The sequence below is a fragment of the Leptomonas pyrrhocoris genome, assembly GCF_001293395.1.
Source record: "Leptomonas pyrrhocoris isolate H10 chromosome Unknown, whole genome shotgun sequence".
Classification (NCBI taxonomy): Eukaryota; Euglenozoa; class Kinetoplastea; order Trypanosomatida; family Trypanosomatidae; genus Leptomonas; species Leptomonas pyrrhocoris.
The window spans coordinates 643,244-667,994 of record NW_015438364.1 but is presented as its reverse complement, the minus strand read 5'-3'; the positions used below and the strand labels follow the sequence as shown (position 1 = coordinate 667,994).

Below are 24,751 nucleotides of genomic sequence, written 5' to 3'. Positions count from 1 at the left end.
CGCCGACCACAAGGCCGCCCTCCTTTGCGGCACTGTGACGTTCGAATTCATTTCGTCGGGGCGAGGCCTTTACATGTGTGTGTGCGTGTATGTGCCACTTACCGAAATCCGCGTTTCTTGCCCTTTTTTTTTTCGGTATTCTGCGTGAAATGGGCTGTTCGCTTTCCATTTATTATTATTATTGTTACTTCAATGCGGCCAGCCAATCTGTTGTTGCTGCGATCTGTTCTCATCCAACTTCGAAAAAAGAATTTAACAAAATATTCAATGTGCTTCCTTTTCCAGGACCCTCTTCTCTCTCTTTCTCTCGGAAGACGCGAAATCATTGAAAGGGCTTGACGGTTCGCCTTACTCGGTCGTGAATGAAAGCTGTTTCGCGAAACGCTACGACACGCGGGGCAATCGGTGGTCAGCTTTCACGTGGGACTTTTGCTGCTCTCTTGCCTGCATCTACTCCGCACTTCGATTTTAAACGAGAAAAGCGAACCAAAAAAAGTAAGCCAATATGATTTACTCCGTTGATGCTAACAAATACCAAAGCCTTTTGTTTACGATGTTGTTGCTTCGTATTCTTCTTTCTTCCCTTTTTTTTTTTGAATTGCCTCTTCGCTTCCAATGCACTCCTATTACGCTCGTTTCCACCCGCACGCCCATATATATTCCGTATCCTTGTTATCGCTTACACCGTCTCGTGCACACAGCTGCGGTGCAATACAGCACTATTTTAGCGCTTCACACACATTGCACGGGAGAGATAATAAATAAAAAAAAGGTAGCTACTTTTGTTTTTCTCATGAACGATTAACGCGTTCTTCCTTGTACTTCTGTGGCCCCAACACGTATAATTAGTCGGTAACTATAATAGGACTCCAGCACGGCCAATCGCACGAAAACCGCAAAGAAACCTGGTGAACGTGCTTGGCTTTGAAATCCTTTTTTCTCTCCTTTTTGATGTTACTCCATCCGCAGTACATCGTTGGTCTGCTCACTTATATATATATACATACGCTGTAGGGAGCTAAAGCTGTTGTTGCACTTCGCGGTAACGGTGTTAGCCGAAGCTTGAAAAAGACGCTTGACACTTGAACAACGAAGAAAAAACCCCGTTCTTCCTTTTACAGCGCACCTGCAATCGGTCTATATATATTTTTTTCTCTCTTCTTTCTTGGTTCATCGTGGGTGTTTGTTTCCTCTCACAATCAATTTTTGTTCTACATATTTGCGACGAGAATTCTTTCTTCTGGTTCCCCTTTTTCTTTTTCATTCCCGCCTGCGTTATTTCTTTCTTCACCGTTTCGTGTTGTTGTAATTTTACAAATACGGTGTAGCGAGACACGAAACCTGTCGCGGTTGTTTTTCTCTTCTGTCGTTGCTCTTATTGCGTGCAGCCGGTCCTTCCGTCTTCCACGGGTCCTCCGAGCAACAACCTGCACTTACAGCCCTCGTTTGCACAGCCCTCACGCACACACGCACCGCAGCATGTACGCTCGCATTTCGAATGCGCTGCTTGCGCGTGTAAACCGGGTGTCCTCTACGTACACCCGCGTCGCTTCCTTGTCACCATCGCCCGCCACCGCACCCACGGCAGCACGCGCAGCAGAGGCGCCGTACACCCTGGGTTGCGGCACCGTCGGCATCTCCACCTGGCCACCCCCATCGGTCCCCGTTATCGTGACAGACACTGTGGGGGAGCTTCAGCGTCGCACGCCTTTCCTTCTGCCGCCGCTGGTCGTCGCGTACGCTGCGTTGGATGCCGCTTCTGCCCACCCACGCCATATTCTACGTACACCGATGACGCGAAGTCCGATGTGGTGCGCGGCGACCACCCGCTCTCAACGCGGCTACGCGCTGGGCGTCACTACCTTGCACTACGCCAACAAGTCCGTTGTGTCTCCTAATGAAGACGAAAGCAATAGTGGGGATGTGGGTGCCTCACCCGACGCAGCGGCGCCGTCGGAGGTGGAGATTAGTGATAATAAGCGCAGGGCCAGCACTGAGAGAGGCAGTGCCGTATCCTCGTCGACGGAAGCAGAGTCGAGCGCCGCCGGTACCGTGGTGCTACCGGATGCGATGGTGTTTTCATTTCAAGGGAGCCCGCACGAGTTCCAAGATCGTCTGCGCGGGGCGAACGTGCTGGTGTTTTTCTATAAGCCGGTATGCGGGCCCTGTGTGGCGATTCGATCGAAGCTGATTCACGCCGTGGCGGACCGTCTACCGATGGACCCGGCCCTCTTCCGCCACGGAGGCAATGCCGCGCCGTCAGCAGCAGCACCGTCCGCAACGGCGGCTCCACCGGGTAAGGGCGATGGTGCGCAGACGGCGGGCAGCACAAGCGGCGCAGTGGATGCCGCGTCCACGCAGCTTCATGGAGAACGTGAGCCGAGAGCGTTCGTCACGCCGGCCGGTGCCGAGACCTCGATGGCGACGGAGGACAAGGCGGCGTGCGCGCTGGCGTGCCGGACGCTGGAGGACGTGTCGAAGACCTACCCGAACCGCATGATCTTCCTGACGGTGGACACGAATGAGAACGCAAAGTTGACGGCGCTGCACGACATTCGAAGTCTGCCGACGTTTTTTGCGTACAAAAACGGCCGCATGATGGGACGAGTGGAGGGGATTGACGAGCTGGAGTTGAGCAAGCTGGTGCACACTATTATGCGAGAGGGGAATGAGGCGCAGACGACCAAGCCCGCGGCGGAGATCGCTGAGGCGGCAACGAAAGGTACGCAGTAGAGGAATCGGAAATGCATGGAAAGGATGAGGCGTTTTTTTTTGGGTTTCCTCTTTTGCTTTTTGCTGTCAGCCGTGCGCGGTCTTCGAAAAGCAAGCTTACTTTCTCCCACTTTCTTCTTTTCCTCTTCAAGCGTGTTTAGCGTGTCTGCTGTGGGTGAGTCACTTGTATGTGCTTGGCGGCGTGGTGTCCTGTCGGTCTCCCTTTACGTCTCGGGGGTTTTTTTTTTCGAGTGCTGACAACCTCCAAGGTGCGCGACGGTGTGTATCGAGATCAGCGTGCACCCCGCTGCGCCTGCTGGGCGGTGGGGGGGGGGGGGGGTCGAGTGAAGTAGCGTGGTGGCTGTGGTGTCATAACCATCTTCGTCATATGGTAGAAGTCGGTTTCAAAAAGGTCCCTTTGTTCCTGAAAAGGCTTTCTGCGCCTTTTATTTGCCCATTACGGTAGCCATAAATCGTAACTCTACCACGCTGTAGAATTCAAGAAACTCCCACCAAAAGGAAGGAAGAAGCTCTCTTCTCACTATTACCATTACTATTACTATTACTATTACCATTACTATTACTATTGCTATTACTATTACGCGTCTAGTTTTTCTTCTTTGGATTGCACACATCCGCAGGCGAGTCTTGCGAGGGTGCTTTGGTGTCTAACTTCGTCTGCTGTTTCCAGTGCCGGTTCTGGCGCCCTTTGTACCCTTATTGTTTGGTCGTACTTACGGATACTTTCGGCCAGCGATTTCCGGAGTAATAGATGGATACACTATTCTGCTTCCCCATACCAGCTGGCTTTTGCTCTTTCAGGGTCGATGGTATCTGTGTGTCTATTGAGCCAGCAAGAGTGACTGAAGATGTCTTCTGCACCGCGTAGTGAGTGAGAGGAGTCGTTGGATTTCTTGTCGCCGAAATATGCCGGCTTGATTTTCGTTCTGTGTGGGGAACCGAAAAGAACAGAGTTGGGTTCGACGGCTTCCCTCTTCGCCCCTTCACTCTCCACGAACACGCGAATAGTCCCCCCACACACACACACCTGGTTTCACGGGCACATCTTTTCTTTCATGCCTCTGTTCTGCATCAATCCCCTTTCTTTTCTCTTTTTCCCCGTACGTGGCTCACTGATGCGTAAACTGAAGAAACGGCGAAAGAATTTACACAGCTACACCGCTTCTCTCTCTCAGCTATTAGAGGTCTCAGACGAGACTTCCTTCTTTCTACTAATACATATTACAATAATAATAATACACCTGCAACCTATGTTTCTCTGTCGCAACAAATGGAGTTGAATCCAGGTAGAGTAGGCAGTAGATCACGGCGATCAATACCTGTGCGCGTTGCTGATCGCGGAGCAAACTGGTCGGCTCCGCTTCTGTCGCTTCTCCTTCTCCTTCTCCTTCTAATGGGGTTCATGGGTGGCGTTAGCGCTACATCGCAGGATGGCACGAAACATGACCGTACAATGAGAATTAGCGGGCGCACATCGTCGCAGCGAGAGCGGAGAAGTCACGTTACCGGTGCGCCGCTGTCTCCACTGCAGGCGTACATATATTCGCACGCTGCATCTGTTGAAGCTCTCGTCGTCACGGCAGACTCATTCGCCGGCTCGTCCTCGACAGACGAGCCGGACATATCATCTCCATCTTCAGAAAGAGATTCTTTCAACACGAGGAGGGAAAAGCACGACAAAGAATTGCGCTCGACTCGAGCACGGCAGGTAGGCAGCGACACGCAAAGAACAATGTTTCCACTACAAAACATGGAAAAAGAACACACACGTCGCGTGATGGAATCGCCGTCGTCGTCGTCGTCTTCCACTGGCTTCATCGCCGGCTCTCGCGGTTCGGCACGTGTGGCGTCGCTCAGCGGCCGCTACGTCGTGCTCTCTAGAACCGTGGCGGCGCCAGTGCGGGGCGTGCATGGTGCGTTACGCGACAGCGTATTTCCCGTCTCTCTGCGTCGAATGACGGGTGGTGCCAACGCTAGCGACGGTGCGCTCGTCACGCCCCTTTCCGCCTCGACGCTGCCACGACAGGACAAGAAGGAGAACTCAATGAGCCCTTTTTTGTTTGCACGTCCTCGTGGAGCGGGGGTCCGATCGTCACGCGTGTTTCCGGAGGAGGCGCTTCGCCGTCTGGCAAACATAGCGAGTGCTTACCCCAGAGTGAATGTGCAGCGCGCTACAGAAACGCGTGTGCCGCTTGTCGACGGAGCGCACCGCCGCAGCGTAGAGGCTGCCGCCGTTGATGATCCCACGTCAAAGAGGCGGCAGCAGCAACTCTATCGAGACTTCGAAGCGGCGCGCTTGTCTGCGCTGGAGATCCACGTCGTTGACACCGCGCACATTCTCGTGTTTCTCCCATCCTCCGAGGAGTCCGCCACCCTCCTGCAGGCCATGGCAGACGACAGCAACGACGGCGTTACGTGGCGTGTGTGGGACGCGTTTCAGAGCGCCGAAGGCGGCCCACAGCTGAAACTTTCCGAATCGCTGCGACGGCTGGTTGAGGAAATCACTCGCGCACCCGCGGACGGATCGGCGACGTCGTTTTCCGTCTCTTCCTCCTCTTCTGTGCGGCGGCGCGAGAGCAGCGTGCCGGGGACGACGCATGAGGTGACGCTGTGGACGGCGCGAGGCAGCGCCGCAGCTGTGCACGTCGCGTTGACGAAAAGCAGCCGACTCTCGCCCTACCGCACCTCCTCACCCACGGCTACGCCGCCTTCTACGTGCCGTCTCACGATCGAGCCGGTCGAGGAAACGGCGGATGCGGTGTGGGTGCGCATTGGTGTGCTGTCACAGCCCAGTGCAGAAGACGCGATGTCGGGACTGCACAACGCCTCTCAGGAGCCAACGGCCGATGCACCGGCGCAGCAGCAGCAGCGGCATCCTGCGACGCAACGCGAAAGCTGTCTGCGTGATATTCTGATGGCCCTCGCTGCACACCCCGCGGTGCGTTGGGTGGAGGAGTCGTACCGATGGCCAGAGATGCTCAATAAGGTGGTGACGAAAGTCATCCAGCAGGGGAGCTGCGGCAGCTACTCCTCGCGAGCGAACGCCTACGCCGTCGACAACACGGAGGCGGACCGCAACGTCCCACTGTGGGATCGCGGCCTCAACGGCACCGGCGAGATCATCGCGATTGGCGACAGCGGCCTCGACACGGAGAGCTGCTACTTCCACGACCCGGCGGAGGCCATCGCCTACTACCCCCAAGTCAACCTTCGCCACCGCAAAGTGATCTCGTATCAGGCGTACGTGTCGGCCGATGGCGTGGTAGATTCGACGGACCGGCCGAAGGGACACGGCACGCACGTCGCGGGCATCGCGGCCGGCTACGTGTTGCCCACAACGTCGAGAGAGTCCACGTCGACGACGGCCCTCTACAACGGCGTCGCACCCGGCGCGAAGCTGTTCGTGCGGGATATGAACGACGGCACCAGCACCCATCTCTCTCTGCCCTCCAACTTGCAAGAGATCTTTGAGAGCGCCTACAACGTCGGGGCGCGTATCTCCTCCAATTCGTGGGGCTTCAAGACCAAGGCGAAGAGCTACCTGGCGGTGGAGAAGATGTTCGACACCACTGTGGCGGAGCGGCGCGACTTACTCATCCTCGCTGCGGCCGGAAACTCCGGCAAACAAAATGTATACGTCCCCGCACGAGCGAAGAATGTGTTGACCGTCGGCTCGCATCTCAACTCCCTTCTCTCCACACTGCAGAACACAGTGCCAGAGGGCTCGGCGTACGGCGTCACCTACGATAAGCGTCGTAAGCCGGACCTCGTCGCACCGGGCGGCGGTGGCGGTGACAAAACCACCGTCGTCTCTGCCATGGCTGGCACGGTGCCGATGTGTGCGACGACACCGTTGTACGGCACGTCGATGGCCACGGCGGCAGCGGCAGGGGCGGCGGCAGTGGTGCGACAGTACCTGCGTGAGGAGTGGAAGTTCGCCGACCCGTCTTCGGCGCTGCTGCGTGCTGCCCTCCTCCACAGCACCACTGCGCTACCGCACGTGGACCCGTTGCGCAGTGGCTTTGGCCGGCTGGACCTCTCCCACCTGCTGTCGCACAGAAATCACACCGTCGACAAGCGTCTGCCGCCGCTGGAGCAGTGGTTTGCGGATGATGCCGTGGTGCACGACGACGAGGTGCACCAATTCTGCTTCGCGCTTACTGGTTTGTCTGCCTTCCACGACAGCATCATCGGTGAAGGGATGACGGAGCAAGGCGGGAGCAGCTGCAGCTGGGAAGCCTCGCTCACCGTGACGGCGACGTTGGTGTGGAACGACCCGGGAACGGCGGTGGAGGGCTCGGTGCGGAGTCAGGTGCACGACCTGGACCTGATGCTGACGACGCCGCACGGGCACACCTTTTTCAGCGGCGCCGACGGAGTGACAAGGGAGCGGTTTAACACGGTGGAGCAGGTGCGCGTGCCCCTCTCCGGCGAGCGCAACAGCAGCAGCGCACAGGCCAATACGTCCGTAGCGGCGTGGGTGCACGGATTTCGTGTACTCGTGCGAGGGGCGGAGGTTCGCAGTACTGCGGGGCAGACCTTCGCGCTGGCGGTCACCGGTCCGGGCTTAGCGTTCGTGCCGGAGTGCTCGACGCTGTTTGAGCAGTGGCGCACGACACCCACCGCCCCCGCGGGCCGTGAAAGGGAATCCAATGCGATATCTAGTGCGTTTCCTTGTCCGATGAACTGCACGGGCCACGGCACGTGCGACATGAAGTCGCTGCTCTGCCTGTGCGAGCCGAGCTACACTTCTGTGGACTGTGCGGAGTGCAACCCGGCGGCGCTGTGCAACGGCCACGGCACGTGTGACACGGAGACGATGACCTGCACCTGCAACCCGCGCGGCCACTTCGCGGATGCGCGCTGCGCCACCTGTCAGGCAGGTTGGTACGGCCCCGACTGCGCGTCCACCTGCACTTGCCTGCACGGCGGTGTCTGCGATACGGCAACGGGGCTTTGCTCGTGTGTGCAGGACACGGCGCTCCACAGTCACGGGAAAGGCTGCTTTCAAGGGTCGGAATGCCAGTACTGCTGCGACGGCTTTGGCGGGCCGGCGTGCAACCGGCGCAGCTACTGGTGCAACACGACAGGCGAGCTGGTTGTGGTGGACGACCCGAACGGCGGCTTTATTCAAATCAACGACTTCAAGTCATACGGTTTTAGCCTCACGTGTCGGTGGGCCATTCGCGCGCAGCCGGGGCAGCAAATTCAGCTGGAGTTCATCTCCTACGATATGGTGCAGAGCGACGCCCTGTATGTGTACGACATCGTGCCGAACCCCGCCGCGGCGTCGGTGGCGCAGGCGCAGCGCCGGCAAGTCCGAAAATTGACCGGCTCCATGTCCGGTCCGCTGCCGGTGACCACGTCCACCGCCGCGCAGATGGATCTGGAATTTGTGTCGGACTGGGACAGCTCGGGGAAGGGCTTTGTTCTCTACTACCGTTTTACCTCGTGCAGTGAGAAGTGCCGACTGACGAATCTCACCGGCCCTGTGGGGCACTGGGCGTGCGGGGACACGTTTGGACTCCCGGCAAAGCAGTGCATCTGCGAGCCACCTTATGTGGGCTGGAACTGCGAAGAAGGCGCCTCGGATATTAGCCTGCTCAGCCGCGAGCTGAGTGCGCTGCAGATTGCGAACAAGCGCGCCTGGCAGGACGGCGAGCTGGCGTGGATGCTGCCGCGCTCGGTGCTAACCGCTGTTGAAGTTCGACTGCCGGTGCAGCTGACCACTACCGGCGCTGCTGCAGCCGATGGTGATACATCGGTGCCTCTCGCTGTTGCCTGGGAACGGTGGCGATCGCCGAACGTGCTCTTGCGGCAGCTGACAGTCCCCGTCGCGGGTATGGCACGACTGCCGCTGGTTGTGCACGGCTTCAGTGAAGTACAGCTGCCGCTGCTGACGCTGCCCACGCCCGCCTTTTTGGGATTGAGCAGCGCAGCGGCGGGCACAGCCTTGGGCGGCGGGGAAACGGAGAAGCGTCTCCCGGTCACGGCGCAGCTCCAGCTGCGGGTGCAACTGCAGGTGGATGCCGCGTGGCTGGACAACGACGCCAGTGCACTTGAGTTGACCCTCGGTGTCTCCGCAGCGACGGAGGTTGGGGTGGGGTCACGTGCGTCTGCCAAGGGCGACAATGGCGCCCCTTTTGTCTTCTTCAACTTCGCAAAGGATGGACGTGCGGGGGACACCACAGAAGCGGCGGCCACCGTATTCTACGGTGACACCACCACCCCTCTCTCGTTGAACGCCTTCACGTTTACCCCGATGGCGCTGCAAAAGTTGTTTTACTGCGCTGATGTGCCGATGGTGGAGATTGCGGTGCCGCTGAACTTGCTGACCAACGTCTCTGCCCCATCGAATCCCCCCTCCTCTTCCCCCATTGAGACGACGGAGGCCGCTGCTGGTGGTGGTGGCGGTGGCGGCGGCGGCGTAAGAGAGGCGGAGGCGGCGGCGGAGGAGTCGCACTGGACCACGCGCGTCGTCTTCACACTGTTGTGGAAAGACGCCGCGGGCCTGAAGGTGCCGAACGTGTCAGTGGTCGACGCCGTCGTATTCGCCCACGAGGTCGTCCTGACAAAGATGGTGCCCATGGTCGCGGCTACCGGCGAGCTGCCGGCTGCGGGGTCGACGGTGCGAGGGGCAGCTGTGGAGGTGTCCTGCCACGCCGTCGCACGCGTGCCCGTGCACACCGGTGAGCAGGTCGTCGAGGCGACGACGCTGCCGGCCGCGGCGCCGACGCGGGTGTTCTCGACGGTGCGCTTTGTCGTGCTGTTTTTCGCCCTCTGCGTCGGTATGGTGAGTGGGACGGTGTGGGTGTTGTGGACACAAGATCGCCGCCGGACTACGTACGCGACGGTGCAGACTGTAGACGAGGGGCTAGATATGCCGGTGATTGGGAAACGAGGTTAGTTCATGGGCGAACAAAAGTGCTGCAAATGGTGAAGACGGAGTGCGGCACATGTATTTTTTTTTCTTCTCTCTCTCTGTGTGTGTGTGTGTGTCTGTGTCTGTGATTCCGCCGCTGTAACTTCTGCTGTCGAATACAAGAGACCTCTGAATGTGTTTTTATTATTAATATTATTCTTGTTTACAATCCATTTTTTTTCCAGTTTGTTGATCCTCGCACGATCGACTATTCTGTTGACTCTTCATTGATTCCACTTTTCAAAGGGAAGAGCGAAGTGAAGAGGAAAGAGAAAAGACAAACAAAAAGCAGCGAACGCAAAGGGTAGTGCTTACCACTCGCCCTCGTATTGCCTTCATTGAATCAGATCGTCACCGTCCACCTTTTCGCACGGTGCTTCTTGAGAGCTTCTTTTAGCCGCGCGCTCCCCTCCATTGCATCACATTATACGCATATTTACTTCTTCAACGCCCTTCTCTTCCCATCTCACTTTCCCATTTTGTCTCATCCGCTGACTTGAAACTTCTATCTCCCTCTTTTTTTTTTCTTGAACACGTTGCTTCAATCACACCGTTGTAAAAATTCTTTCCGATCATAATGTTGATGACTTCAAGCTTCTGCTCACAACATCTTCTCTCTCTCTCTCTTTCTCTCTGGCAAATAAATCCTGGCTGACCTGCGTTTGCGTCCTGTCAAATCACCTCTTTATCTGCTCTTCACTTCATTATTAGTATTATTTCTCTTTTTACTGCTGTTGCTTCTGAAAGTGTTTTACTGTCTACCCTTCTTTTCCTTTCCTTTGCTCTGTTTATATTGGTGCTGCTGGTTCTGTTCATCATACACACACACTACTGTCCACGCGGGTACGGAAAACCACAACAGAAAGAAAGAAAAATGCTCACGGAAAGAACTGCCGCCTGTGCACCCAAGGTAGATGCTGGGGACAGCCAACTGAGCGGTGCGCTTGGCATCCGCGAAAACACCCTTACAGACGATCCGCGACTTGCGAGTCCTTTGAATGCGGAGGCGGCGCGGCTGCGTGCGCTGCGCTCCGAGCCGGTGGTCTTGCGTCTCCGCCACATCAGCAAGAGCTATCCGATCGCCGGGACTGACGACCGGGTGGAAGCCCTGAAGGACATTACGCTGACAGAACCGGACAGCCCGTCCGAGGGCCACACCGTCGTGACGAACACGGCCTCTAGCGAGGACAGCCTACCCCCGCCGTTTGGCCCCGTTCGGCGTGGCGAGTTTGTGATGATTCGGGGCCCCAGCGGCGGTGGTAAGACGACACTGCTGAACATTGTCGGCACGATTGATGCGTGCACGAACGGCACGATTGAAGTGAACGGCCGCAACATCGATAAGGACACCACGGAGAACGTTCTGGCCGACATCCGGCTGAAGTCGTTGGGGTTTGTATTTCAGACCTTCAACCTGATTGCCACCATGACCGCCGCGGAGAACGTGGAACTACCCATGACGCTGCTGGGCAAACTGTCGAACAAGGAGATACGCCTGCGCTCCCGTCAGCTGCTCACCTTGGTCGGCCTACGCAACCGCATCAACCACCTCCCATCCGAGCTCAGCGGGGGCGAGCAGCAGCGTGTGACCATCGCCCGCAGTCTGGCGAATAACCCGTCCCTCTTGCTGCTGGACGAGCCCACCGGCGACCTTGACACGGCGAACACGATCGAAATCATGGACCTGCTCCTCCGCATCAACCGCCGCACCAAGACGACGTGCATTATGGTCACCCACAACCCGGACATTGAGTGCTACGCCGACCGCATCCTGTACGTGAACGACGGCCGTTTCGCCAAAGAGGTGTACAACACCGTGCCGACGTGTCTCAACCTAGAGAAGTACGCGAAATACTTGACGGAGAAGGAGAAGCTGATTACGGGGCTGACACACATCAACGAGAACGCCACGTCGGACGCGGAGGATGCCGAGACCGTGGAGGCCGGCGGCGCGGCGATGGTGCGACTCCGCCTCGACCCCTGTGGCAACAGCCCGGTAGTTGGGTCGGTGCAAGGGCCGGGGGCGAACCCGTTGCGGCTGCACAACGGCGGGAATGACTCACTCAACGAGAAGGACATCGGTGAGGCACCGCTGCTCCCCCCCTCGCCTGCAACCTCCGGCTTCGGCTCCCTGCGGGCAGGTGAGAACGTGTCGTCGCCAGTGCCGGCGCAAACAAACGCGGCGGGAGGGCTTGCTCCGCCGAACTCCTCCGCGCCGCCGGGGCGGTGGAGAAACGGGCTGCAGTCTGCTGCTGCTGCTGCCGTGCCGCCGTCTCGGCCCTCGCCGCTGACGCCGGTGGTGCACCGAGAGGAAAAGGAGGCAGAAGAGGGTATGTGAAAACATGACGAAAGAGTGTATTTATGAGACGCGCGCGCCCACGGCTGCTGACGTACGCCACCGGGCCTATGACGCACGTCTTTTCCTATGGCAGCTTTGCGATCAGGTGTACCTCTCATATTCTCTCCCCGACACCGCCGTTTCCATGTATCTGCGGCGTGCGTGCGCGTTTGTATAGAGATGTTCCTACTGCTTTTTCTTTTGATTACTTCTATACGTGTTATAATGTTGCTGATCAAAGCGTTTCCGAGAACGTAGAGAAAAACAAAACCATTTTTTTTTCTTCTTTGAACAACGACGGGCGAGCCGCTTTGCGGACAAAGTCGGCGTGGGAATGTGAGAAGGGGCACGACAGGACAGTGACACGCAGAGGGGGGAACTGTTTGCGCGATTTGCCTAGTACTCCGCCCCTTATTTCCCAGCCGTTGCAGCTCTGCGGTCTGTTAACAAAAGGGAGGAGGAGTGAATGACCCTTTTTGAGCAGTGCGTGCTGGAATAAAACAACAACAACAACTATAAAACTGCACACGACTGTGCCATTTCACGGAGCTGACGTGCTCGGCTCAACTTGGCGTCTCCTCGCTTTCGCAGTAGCGGCACGAACCGCCTTTTTTCTCTCTCTCCTCTTCTTTTCTTGCCGCCACGCAATGCATCACTCGACCGCCTTCCATCTCTCTTCTCTCTGCGCACACATCGAATCTCCTTTGGCAAAAAGATAAAACCCCCACGGTTACGCACAGTTTCCGATCGCGTTGCTTTCGTAAGAGGAAAATAGCGTTGGAGTGCACCCACACGCACGCACCCTCAGACCCCTTCTTTGTGTGACCTAGCGGGGACGCAGGAAGTTTGGCGGAGCGGAACATCATTCATTCGTTCCTCCAATTGCCCTTTATTCACAGCGCTTTCTTCGACTGTTGTGCATTCTTGTTTCTTTGTTTCTGCTTGGTGTGACTCATTATATATGTAGGTAACTGCTTTGAAGTACGTTCGCTGTTCTTGTCTCTTTTTCTGCGTTTCCTTTAAAAAGAAAAACAATTTGTACTGAAGCACATTCCCGTGCGTCATCTAGCAGCGTGGTGCTTGGCAACGAATTGAGAAGAGGAGGAGGAGGTTCTCGAATACCACCACCTCGCCACCGCCGTCTCTCAGAGCGCTGCTGCTGTTGCCTTTTGTTTTTGGAGGTGTCTTATTTTTTTTTTTGAACATTTCGGAGCTGCGGTCTCTCGGAGATGGAGACTGCATCGTCCGCCGCGGTCCACGGAGTCGAGGATGTGCGAGCGGGCGACCGTGACGGCGAGGCACCGCTGCCGTCCTCCCCTCCCCTCTCCTCCTTCAACCTATCGCACCACGCGTCTCAGACATCATCGCCCTCGCATCTGGGGAGGCACATGGAGTGCTGGATCTGCTTCGACTCCAACAACACACCCGCCGACCCCATTGTCACCCACCGCTGTCGCTGCCGGGGCTCTGTCGGCTTTGTGCATCAGAGGTGCATTGATAAGTGGGTCATCCAGAAGCACAACAACACCTGTCGCAGCTGCGGGGCTGTCTACCGCTTAGGACACAGCGACTACCCTCCTGGCGCGCAGCTGCCCCTCGATTTCAAGGGGCGAACCGTGTTTCTATTGAAATTTCTCGTGCAGCCGCTCCTCAAGGAGATCGTGGAGGCACTAGTGTGCGCCTTACTCCGCTTCCTGTGTGTCCCCATGTTCTTAGGGGCCATCTACAACTACCACCGCCTTACTGTGCTGCTGTGGATCGTGACTGGGAGCGCCACGACGCCGGAAACGCACGCCTCAAGTGCTTCAGCGAGTCCTCTTGTGGCGTGGCTCTTCAACACAGACTCCGCCGACGTGAAGGTGAGCTACACCGTCTGTCTCGCTGCGTGGGCCGAAACGCTTCTCGTTGGCCTTGTTGTGTGCACCGCCACCACTGTCGTGTCTGTGACATCCCGTCAATGGCACAAGTATTTTAAAAACGCACGTCGGAAGCACGAACGGGACGGGGCGGCGGCGATGCCGCAGGAGGCTGAGGCACCGGTCGCGATGGCAGCAGTCGACGGGCTTCGCCACGACACGGACAACAACCGGCAAGCGACAGCGGCGACGGTGGATGGCGCAGCGGATAGGTTGGATGGTGCTGGGCCGGAAGCGGCACCCGCCGACGCAAGAGAAGATGACGGCACCTCGTCTGGCGAAGATGACGACTCCACCACCGACGGCAGTAGTAGCGGCGACAGCGACAGCGATGACGACCACCCCGCCCCACGTCTGTCCTTTGTGGACGAGATGTTCGACTTGGTGGACTGGGTCAAGTCCGGCGCCGGCGGTGGTGGGTTGCGGCGGCTTCTTCCCTCCTTGGCAGTGCAGCTGCGGTACGGCGTCGTCCTCACACTTCTTCTGCGCTGCCCGCTGGGCCGCGTCGTGATCGCGGTGGCGTGTATTGTGCTGGTCGTCGGATGGCGCTACCGCTATTCTCGCCACATCCTAAGAAAGCCGAAGCTGCGCTTCCACGAGGTTGCGGAACGCGTGCCGCTCCTCTCGCGAGACGAGGTGCAAACTCTCTTTTACGTCTATTTAGTCGACGCCTTCTTTTTCTATTGTATTCTGCCGGAACTGGGTGGGATCACTTTGCACTACGCGTTGTCGCCTTACCTCGACATCGGTATGAATGGCGGGCTTCTGAACTTCTTCTATGGGCTGACGGTGTGGAAACTCGCCGTGTACTGGGGCATTGGGGCGCTGCTGGTCATGGGGCTCACAGCGGTGGAGCTGACAGTGGTGAGCGCGCTCTTCGCGAACGGTGTTGAGCTGTTCTTCGTGCGCAGCTTCGACGCGCGCTGGGATACGGCGCTTGGCTACTGGCGCTGCGTCATTACCCAAGTCTTCGACACGGACCCACCGCGTATTGTGTACGGCTTTGTGCGGGTGGCGGTGGTGGAGTTGCTAGTGCTGCTCATCTTTATGCGCATTCCGTTCTGGGGCATGAGTGGCGTGCGGAATCTTGTGTGGGGTGACGGCGTGATGCTGGCGGCGTCACCTTTTCCTTCCTCCGACGTATTCTTTCCCCCGCCGCCCACCAAGATGGCCTTTGATTTTGCGATAAGTGACGGGTACGACATGGATGACGACCTCACCTTTGCGGAGTGGCGTCGCCTCGAGGCGCTGCAGCTGTTCGATGAGAAGGTATTCATGCCGTTGGAGGCAGCGTATATAGAGATGGGCGAGTTCGTGCCGGACTACGCCGCAGGCATCCCCGAGAAGTTCCTCCTGCGAAGAGACCCTCGGGCGAATGCCTCGGTCACGGTCCACACGCCGGAGAAGGTGTGGGCGCAGGTGTGGGGGAGCCTGCCCGACACCGCCGTCTTTACCTTCGACCTTCTCGACCCGAGCTCCGCAGCGCGTGTCGCTGAGTTTTCAGAGGGCTTTCGCGACACCCTCGCCCGAGTGCGCGCGCCACTTGAATGGCTGCGGCTGGCGACGCGACGCGCCAGCGTGTGCGACACCCTCACCGCCCTATCGGCCCCGGTGGACTTCTACAAGAACGACACGCACTCCGCGTCTGCTGTGGACATCGAGGGCCTCTTGAAGCCGCCCCTCATGTTTCCCCGGCACCCACAGCTTTCCTTAGCAAAATTTTGGAATTTTCACATCTTTGGCTGGGAGGCAAGGCATTTAAAGGTACCCCATCGCTCAAGCCACGTTTCCAACGATATAATTAAAAGGATAGAGCACAGTGTGTACAAGGATGAGCGGCAGCGGCCGTCGTTGCGGATGCACACGGAGAACATCGTCAACTGCTACGTCGCGTTCATGCAAGTGACGCAGCCGTTTATGCGCGTGGGCCGCTGGCACACCAAGGTGATGGACTGGGGGGCGATGCTGCTGGTGCGCAACATCTTCTTTGACTACGGCGCTCTTCTCCTCTTGTACGTTTTGGCTTTCTTCACCGCTGTCTCGTGCTTTGTCTTCTTCCCGCTGCAGCGAGCACAGCTGCGGCTGCTGTTGCCTTTTGTGCGGTGGGTCGGTCGCCATGTGGTGCACATGGAGGACTACCTCTTCGACCAGGACCAAATTCGCGCCGTGGAGGACTTCATGCGAGCGGAGTTCGACGACGAGTTGGTGCTGCCGCCGATGGTGGAGCCGATGGGCTTCAACCGACGGGAGGATTACCTCGATGAGAGCCGCATTCCCTCGTACGTGGTCCTCCGTCGGGTGGTGGTCTCAGTGCTCTTCTTCATGGCTGCTTCGCTGATGGTGTGGACGGTGCCGGTGCTGTGTGGTTCGCTTTTGCTATCCTTCACCTCCAACGCCTTGCCCGTGCTGCTGGGCGCGACGCTTATGAGCTTTTTTATTTGGAGCCCTTCGCTGCTTGCCCGGTCCGCGGTGGTCGGCGCTGCCTTCTCCTTGACAATTGTTGTTGCAGTGCCGCTGCTTTTCATGATGTACGTTGCCCCGACGCTGCAGACCTTATGGAGGTTCCCGCCGTCTGTGGTGACGGAGACCTTTCAGCGTCACTACAACATCCGTCAGATGGTGGACCGCTATAGCGAAAGCGATGGCGGGTGGCGCAACAAAGACGGCGGCAGCAGGCGTAGCAGTCGGGAAGAGGACGGCGACAACGAGCGGGAGGTGGAGGCGGAGAACGACGAGTGGGAGAGCGTGAGTTCGAGTGAAGCGGCGTCGGAGGCCGAGATGGAAGGACAAGGGCAGACGCAGAACGAGGAGGAGGAGGAGGAGGAGAAGCCGGAGAGGGCAGAGGAGGCAGATGAAAACGGTAGGGCTGCCGCAGCTCCTCCGCATTGAGTTGAACATGAGAAGAGCAAGGAAGAACAAAAATGGCGGTTCTCTTTAAAGGCAAAAGAAGAATTCACCGAATCTGCCGGTGCCGGCTTTGACTTATTATTAATATTATTGGGAGGTCTTTTTTTGTTACAGGTTATTCGAGTCTTACAGCCTGTCGTGAAGCAACATTACGCGTCTTTTGTGTTACTAAGGAACACGCTCAGGGGGGGGGGGGAAGATGGCCTTGCTACCGTTGTGGTGAGGAATACGACTAGCTGCGCCGGGTGCAGCCGGTTTTCTCGTCCTGACTAGTGAGATCAACTTTTTTGCGTTTCTTCAATTCCGCACAGTTTCTTCTTTTGAAAAAACAAACAATCAAAAAATAAGGGTCATGCAACGGAGAGCACCGCGGCGAGTTTTCTTGGGAAGGCAGGCGAGGATCACTTCATGCTCGACGGGCTCTGATGTACGTCTGCTACAACGAAGCTGAAGCGCGTCACCATCAGGACTTTAACGGCCGCGACCGCGTAAAGCAACTGCAAAAAGAAAGAAAGAAGGAAGAAAAATGATGATTCAAAGGAGAAGATATGTGATGCAGGTTTGGCCCTTCGCGGTGCTTTGGCGTGTCCACCACCGTCGTTCATTTGCTTTTTCTTTATAGCGTTGTCTGCAAACACATTTCAACTTCGCCTGCACCATCTCTCTCTCTCTCTCTCTCCCTCCCTCTCTGTTCCCCGCACCTGTTTGGTTGCTGTCGACGTGGCCATTCTACCCCCGTTGCACGTTTCAATGTCTTACACCGGCGTATACATACATACATATATATCAAGAGATAAACCAGCGAAAACGCCCCCTTTTTGGCCTGGGAAAGGGAGAAATAGATAGGAGCTCGTTGAGAGCGACACTAGCACAGATACACACGCACACACACACACACACACACACACACACACGTGATTTAACGAAGAAAAAAGAAAGGGACAGCGTTCATTGCTGTTGCTGTCGCAGATGCCGTTTGCAGCGGCAGAAAAGCATGCCGGTGTCACGAAGCGGCTCTCACAACTCTCCCGCGGATGCGGCTGGACTGCATGGATTACATGTCTCTACTCCACTACCACGTCACACGGCAATTCCTCCTCCTGGGAGACAAGACGGGTCTACGGTGTCGTGTCTGTCGTTCCTCGCCCGCAGGGCACGTCTACTTTGTGTTGCGCACAACGGAACTACGCCACATCTTCTCCCTACGTTGCGCCTCCGCACCACCGCAACAGCAGTGCCGCGAAAATAGACGCAGATGACTGGTCCACCATTGAGGTGGAAGTGCTGAAGCCGGAGGCGGCGCCCGCTTCTTCCTTCACCTCTAGCACCTCCGACGTCTCTGCCACGACGGGCAGCGCCACAATGACGGCACGCGAAATCGGTGCGTCGCCCTCGTCCACGCGCACCGAGGCGGTGCAAACCATCGACGTTGTCGACGCCTACGCGAAGGCGAAAGTGATGAACTTCATTCGCCGTCAACAATCACCGCCACCGGACAGCGGCGATCGGGGAAGTGCCGGTAAGCCGTCGGCGTCGTCGGCATCTTCCTCCTTTGGTGCGCCCGTGCCGGGGTTGGAGGTGCGTGAGGTGCAGGGCGTTGAGGGCGGTGCCCCACAGTTTCACGCCCGGTGGCGCCTCCCGCTGCCCCCAGAGTACGGAGAACGCTTCGGCGAGGGCTTTGCGCCGACCGCGAAGGAGGCGGAGAACGTAGCCGCGATGCATGCCGAGCGCGTCATCGACGCTCTTGGCTTCCCGCTCTTTCTCCTCTCATCGAAACAGCGCAAACACGCTGAAGCGGCAAGGGCGGCGGGGCGGTGGGCGACGTTTCCTCCGGCCTCCCCTTCGGACACGGCCGCGACTGCAGCGGCGGAGCTCGTGCCACCACCCGAGACGCCGTCGCCGCAGCCGCTGCAGCTGCTGAGCATTTCGGCTCGCGAGCGGCAAGAGCGGCAGCTGCAGATCAACCACGTAGTGTTTACGCCGGTAGAGAAGGGGGTCTTTTCGCCGCTCTCCTGCACGCTGGCCTCACCCTATTACTACGACCCGTCGAGTGTGCGCCGCATCGAATCTTTTTTCAACGACCACCGCGTCTCCTTCTCACGGTGCCTGCGCTTGGTTCACCTACAAGGGGGTCACGAGAACGACATCCATCAGCAGCAACCTCGGCAGCGACACTGGCCTCCACAGCGGAATTTATATCTAGCACAGCTGACTCTGCCGCTGCCACCGCAGTTTGGCATTCGCGTGGCGATGGGACGCGGCCCTACGAAGAAGGATGCCGTTACCCTCGCCTGCATGCATGCAGAGCTCATCATCGACGCGGTCGGTTTCGCGCTCTACCCAGCCAACCACAAACAGCAGGCCGCGCACGCCGAGGAGTGTGCGCGGGTGCGACGGTGGTGCGCGCCGCCGGGTGACTGCGATTACCGCTACACCGTTACCTCGCCAGCCCCGCTCGAGCTCGTAGATAAACTCGATGCCTCCGCCGCCGTCGCAGCAACAGCAGCAACAGCAGCGGCGGCAAGCGTCTCGGCTGCGTCCCCGGCATTGATCAACTCGGAAAGACGCAAAACACGCACGGACGCCAGCGACGTTCGTCGGCACGGCCATAACGGTTCGCGGCCCGAGGACGAGAGCCGCCCCGACGATAAGGATGGCCGCTGTGCTAACCATGGCGGGCGCACCGACAGCGCTGACATCGAAGTAGGGACAACGTCGTCTGGCTCCGTCGAGTCGATTCTCCTGCAGCACCACAATGCCGTCGCCGCGGCGTCGCACTTTGCGAATGAGGTGACGATGCGCGACTACGAAAACGCACGTCTGCTGCTGGAGCGCTACCTCGAACAGTTTGTGCGGCCGGCCCCGCCAGGCGCTGCACCCTATTCCCCCCCGTCTCCCTCGGAAGCGTCGCCGTTGCGCTCGCTGATGTTTGTGGAGACGCTCGGGCAGCGAGACCGTCCCTGCTACCGCGCCACCATCACCGTCCCGCTCGTCGAGGGCGCCACCGCAGCGAAAAGCGTCGGGCAGGCTGATACGACCGTGACGACGGCGGCGGTCCCTGCTGCTTCACCGGTGGATGCCCCGCTCTCTTACACGCAGTCGTTTGTCGCGATAGGCGTCTCGGACGTGCCGCACATCGCCGAGCTTGCGGCGTCCCTGCACGCGTTGCGCACACTCGCGGCCCTTAACCGACTTACGTTGTTGCGCGGCAGCTCCGCCGTCATCCAGGCGATGGAGTCCTTCGCGACGCGAGGTCATCTCCCGCAGTATAAGCCAACGCAGCCGATGCTGGGCCTTGCGGATGTGCCGCCTGAGAAGCTGCCCGCGGCTGTGCGGGTTATGGATGGCGTCATTGGTCGCATCGCCGCGGCGGGTCTGACCACCAAGATGAAAGAGGCACGGGCGCAGGTGTTCACGCCCGGTTTAGTGCTGCCGTCGAGGAAGAGTAACTTAAAAATGAAGTCTGAGCACGAGCTCCATGTCCTTCATCGCCACACACGTGGGGATTTCCTGCTGAAGGAGCTTCAGCAGGCCCGGTCACGCACGCCGCGCCTAGACTGGGACACAACCGCCGACGCGCAAAATCGCATCGTCATCGCACCCGACACCGATCCGCAGACCGCGCCGGACTACCTCCACACGTTGTCGTCGGTGCGTAACCCAGATCGCGGGGTCGCGCTGCGCATCCGCGACTACCTCGAGCGACACGGCAAGACACGCGAGATGGTTTGCAAGACGACGCGTGTGCCGGTGTCCGTGAAAGCACCAGAGGAGGGGTACATGTTTGTGACGACGCTCACACTGCCTCTTCCCGAAGTCAACCGATGGCGAACGCGCGAGGAAGACGATGCGGCGGAAGGTGACACGAAGGAGGCGGAGAAGGAGACGACGGCCGCGGAGGGGGCGATGGTGGCTGCGCCGTCAGCGTCGACCACCACCTTTCCCCTTTCTGCCGCCCAAATCTCCCTCTCAGGAAGACGGACCTGCATGGCGCAGGGAGAGGCGCCGACGCGCGAGGCCTCCTTTCTCATGTGCAACGCACACGCCGAGCTTCTCCTCGACGCACTGGGTATCCCCCTGTACGACAACTCGGTGCTGCAGTGCAAGCACGTCGACACCGCTCGCTCGCTCGGGCGGTGGGCACCGCTGGTGCGTGGCGCGCTGACGGTCCCCGCTGCCCTGCGCCCTCTCCCGCCGCCGCTGCGTAAAGTGACGTCGTCGAGTGCGCTGTGGGCGCGTGTGCAGCGCGATCGCCACACCGCCGCGGAGGAGGCGAGCGGCGAAGTCGGCAAAAATGTGGATGGGGCGGGGGCGGCGGCTGTTGGCGATTCTCCGGCGCAAGAAGGGCCGGCCGCCGTGGACGGCAGCGATGCAACGGCAGGTGAGGTCAACGACGACGACGCGCTCTGCGATGTGGCTCGCCTGCGATTTGTGCACCACACCGAAATATTCCACTACTCGGTGCGCTACGCCTCGAAGTTTTTTACTGAAAAGGGGCTTGACTTTTTGCGCGCCGTGCGGGAGTACAAGGTGCACCACCCCAAGTACGGCACCGTACACCGTGCTATTGTGGAGCTGCCGACGCCGCCCATGTACGGAAAGCGGTACGCCGTCGGTGTCGCCGACTCGAAGCAGCGGGCCCTCCACCTCTGCTCGCAGCACGTCGTGCACATTCTCGACGCACTCCTCATTCCACTTCACCACACCAAATATGCGCAATCCCGCTACGCGCACAAGGGCGCTGTCCTGGGACGGAAGGCGCCGCTGCCCTCGGAGGGGCGAGCAGGTCCCAACACGCCGACGCCGCCGGGGTACTATTCGGTGGAGTTGAGCGAGGCAGCCAACGAGCGACCGCCCGCCATTCCCGTGTGCCCTACAGCCGATGCAGCGGAAGATGAGTTTACGTGGAAGACGTACGTGCGACGCTGCGCCATTTACCGACAGCGTTGGACGGCCTACATGGAAAAGAAGGCGGTGTCATCCCTGCCAGTTCCTGGTGCGCCTCGCTCCCACGTGCCGGTGGAGGATACCACGTTGGATCTTGCTGAGGCGGCCCCGTTCCAGCCGCAAGCAGGGCGACAATTGCGAGAAGTGTGTAGCTTTGCGGGGCTGCCGAACCCGTTAGCAGAGCGCATTCCCTTCGAAGTGGTGAAGCTCTCCAGGGAGAAGCGCGTCTTTGTGACCACCGCCTCTCTTCATGGCACCCCGTACACGATGCGAGGTTTCAGCAGTGAAGGTGGACCGCAGAGCAGGCAACGGGCCTTCATGCATGGCGTTCAGCTGGTGCAGCGCGTCGTGCGGAAGAACAATGAAATATGCGTGAAGGCACGATGGGGTTGGACGGAAGGGATAGATCGACGGGTGGGCATGTTAGACCCACTGAAGGGCGAGATCACGCACCATGGGCGTGTGTGGGTGCTGCGGATGTGGAGTGCGATGCATTGCCCGCAGCGAGCGTTGCAGGTGCTTGTGCGCGAAGAATCTTCGAAGTCCAATGGAGCGGCATTAAGGGACAGCACCTGTGGGGCGGCTGCTGATAACGACGCGTCGACATCAAACATGAAGGAGGCACTGCACACGAGAGCAGCAACTCCCTCTTCCCACGCCGAACACAACGAATCTGCTCCAAGTTCGGCCGATGGGGAGGGAGAAGCAGTAGAGTTGAATAGGCCGCAGTACTACGCATCTGTGTCTGTTGTGGAGGGCAGCCGAGCGGAACTGCCGAAGGTACTGTTAAAGGAGTCGTGCGTAGCTACTGGTTTTAACGGCGCCGCCGCCGTACAAGGTGCTGTGCACCGGGTTTTCCTTCAACTTCAGAGATCGCCAACCATGCAAGCCCTTCATCGCTTTTTGTCCCACCAGCCGCAGCTGCACCTTCCCTCACTGCGAACCTTACGAGACACGGACAACATTGTCCGTCAACTACCACTTTTACTTTCGCCACTTGTAGCGGAGGCGGGATCTTCTGCTGCCGTTGATCCCCCTTCTCTTCAATCGAGTAGCGGCGAGTCCTGTTGGGCCCTACCCACGTACAGTACATGGCCGGTTAAGGTCTTGCTACGTTGGGTGCATGCACACGACAGTGCAGGGGAGCTTGTGCCCGCCGCCATGAACCTTCCTTGCACCCTTGCACCGCTTTTCGCGTCGTACGGGCTTGTTGCAGCGGACGCCGCTTTGTGTCGTGGCAGTGGTGAAGGGAGAAGCGAGTTGCACACCGATAGCGCTGGTGGCGCGCCTTCGTGTTTGGCTGGTGTGCTGGCCTTGCTGTGTCGATGCTTACCCCAACCCTTTGCAGTTGCATCAACTCTCTCATCCGCATCTTCATCGGCCGACCCCGCACTCGCTGTGTCGAACGCGGTCGCGCGTGACCGCGCCTTGCCACTGCAGTTGGCGCATGTTCTCCTCATGGGTCTGTTGCTGGACTGCGTGCCCTGGGCGGTGCGGCTGGTTGCCATGGTCGTGTGTGCCGAGGAGACACTGGGGTGGTACACCGCAGCACGACTGGCACTACGGCTGCCTGAGGTGGACACGCAGGCGAACCCGGCAGCAACCGAAATGTGGTCGCGCATGAGTGTGGATGTGGTGGAGGCGGTGCTTCTCTCGGCAGACCCCGCAACGCTGCCGCTGCCGGCGTCGGTGATGTCGTACGCGCGCGCTGTGTCGCAGCGTCTGCGTTGTGTGTCGACAGATGTACAGAGCGGCTTGAAGGATGCAGAGGCAAATCCCGAAAACGCGTACAATACAGACGTGGAGAGCCGGCACCGGGGGATCGATGCTGCCTGGCTGCATCAAGCAGAAGCATTGCTGAGGAACATGAAGGACGGGCATGACAGTGGGTCAGCGCCTTTGCAGCAACTGTCGATGCAGGAGACATGGCGGCTCCGCTCCCTGCTGCGATGCGCTGTGGTCGCCTCGGTCGCTCCCCAGGAGGTGTGGGTGCGCGCCGGTGGAGCGGAAGACTTTGTACGCAACCTTTACCACGATGAGGCGGAGGAGGAGGAATTCAAAGATGGCGATGGTGCCGGAGAGGCAGCAGACCGCGACGATGACGACGACGAAGAAACAGCAGGGCGTACTCCAACTTCCGAGGAATTATTTGTCTTTCAAGGTAGGCGCTCGGCCCCGCTTGCCGCCCTCTGCGTGAATGGGATGGACCTCACTCGCAGCGACGCCGACTCACTGCACACGCTCTCCTCCATGGCCGCCTGCTTTGTCGCTTTTGGCTGTGCGGTAGAGCCTGTCGCAAGGCGTGAACCCGCCATCCACGACGCGACTGCGACGCCCGTCTCCACTGGTGCGACGCTGTCGGCTGCCCGGAGTCCTTCGCACTGTGCGGACTCAGCAGCGGCGACGGAGGACGAGGACGAGGACGATGGCAACGGCGACGGCAGCGATGCCGCGGAGACAGCCGAAGACGACACCTTCGAGAAAGATGAGGAAGAGTACGGAAGGGATGTGCGAGGCAAAGCGATCGATGCGGTGTGCTTCACCAGGGTCCTTGGCACTTGTGTTACGCCGCTGGCGGCTATGGTGGTCGGACAGGACACGATTCGTTCCTTGTCTACGTCTTCGCCCACGAGCGCGTCGACGGCTACAACCGGTGGCGGCGCCCTTCGGCCTGCGGGTGAGGATATGCCTTTTTTGATGACCGCGTTTCAGGGCACGGTGCCGCTGCTTGTGCACGACGGCAAGTCCGTTGAAGCGTTGCAGCAGCTGTCAGCGCACTTCCGCGCGCGGGTCGTGCGCGTGAGCCCGTTTACGGATACCGAAAGAGCGGCGCTATGCCAGCTCGTCTCCTTACCGGTGGAGGCCGTTCGAGACGATGGCGTTGACGACGCATGAAAGACGGAAATCGACGCGTGTTTGAACGGCTGGGCCAACGAGAAAAAAGGAATGCGCTGGTTGAACTTCTCAAACAACAATGAATAATAACCC

General features: G+C 58.8%; 5 protein-coding genes across 5 annotated transcripts; all 5 read left to right on the top strand.

Annotated features, from left to right (window-relative positions):
- Nucleotides 1–700: 700 nt before the first annotated feature.
- On the top strand, nucleotides 701–2,733 carry ABB37_04751 (hypothetical protein; the record flags this gene model as incomplete). Its single annotated transcript, XM_015802539.1, has 1 exon — nucleotides 701–2,733. Exon 1 carries the CDS (start codon nucleotides 1,480–1,482, stop codon nucleotides 2,731–2,733), a length of 1,254 nt encoding a protein of 417 aa, XP_015658983.1. The 5' UTR covers nucleotides 701–1,479.
- Nucleotides 2,734–3,862: 1,129 nt separating this feature from the next.
- ABB37_04750 (subtilisin-like serine peptidase) lies at nucleotides 3,863–9,640 on the top strand (the record flags this gene model as incomplete). Its single annotated transcript, XM_015802538.1, has 1 exon — nucleotides 3,863–9,640. The coding sequence occupies exon 1, from the start codon at nucleotides 4,004–4,006 to the stop codon at nucleotides 9,638–9,640; it is 5,637 nt and encodes a 1,878-aa protein (XP_015658982.1). The 5' UTR covers nucleotides 3,863–4,003.
- Nucleotides 9,641–10,248: 608 nt separating this feature from the next.
- Nucleotides 10,249–11,993, top strand: ABB37_04749 (putative ATP-binding cassette protein subfamily H member 2; the record flags this gene model as incomplete). Its single annotated transcript, XM_015802537.1, has 1 exon — nucleotides 10,249–11,993. Exon 1 carries the CDS (start codon nucleotides 10,530–10,532, stop codon nucleotides 11,991–11,993), a length of 1,464 nt encoding a protein of 487 aa, XP_015658981.1. The 5' UTR covers nucleotides 10,249–10,529.
- Nucleotides 11,994–12,707: 714 nt separating this feature from the next.
- ABB37_04748 (putative Zn-finger domain protein) lies at nucleotides 12,708–16,798 on the top strand (the record flags this gene model as incomplete). Its single annotated transcript, XM_015802536.1, has 1 exon — nucleotides 12,708–16,798. The coding sequence occupies exon 1, from the start codon at nucleotides 13,223–13,225 to the stop codon at nucleotides 16,796–16,798; it is 3,576 nt and encodes a 1,191-aa protein (XP_015658980.1). The 5' UTR covers nucleotides 12,708–13,222.
- An 808-nt stretch (nucleotides 16,799–17,606) lies between these two features.
- ABB37_04747 (putative mitochondrial hypothetical protein) lies at nucleotides 17,607–24,658 on the top strand (the record flags this gene model as incomplete). Its single annotated transcript, XM_015802535.1, has 1 exon — nucleotides 17,607–24,658. Exon 1 carries the CDS (start codon nucleotides 17,786–17,788, stop codon nucleotides 24,656–24,658), a length of 6,873 nt encoding a protein of 2,290 aa, XP_015658979.1. The 5' UTR covers nucleotides 17,607–17,785.
- Nucleotides 24,659–24,751: the final 93 nt, after the last annotated feature.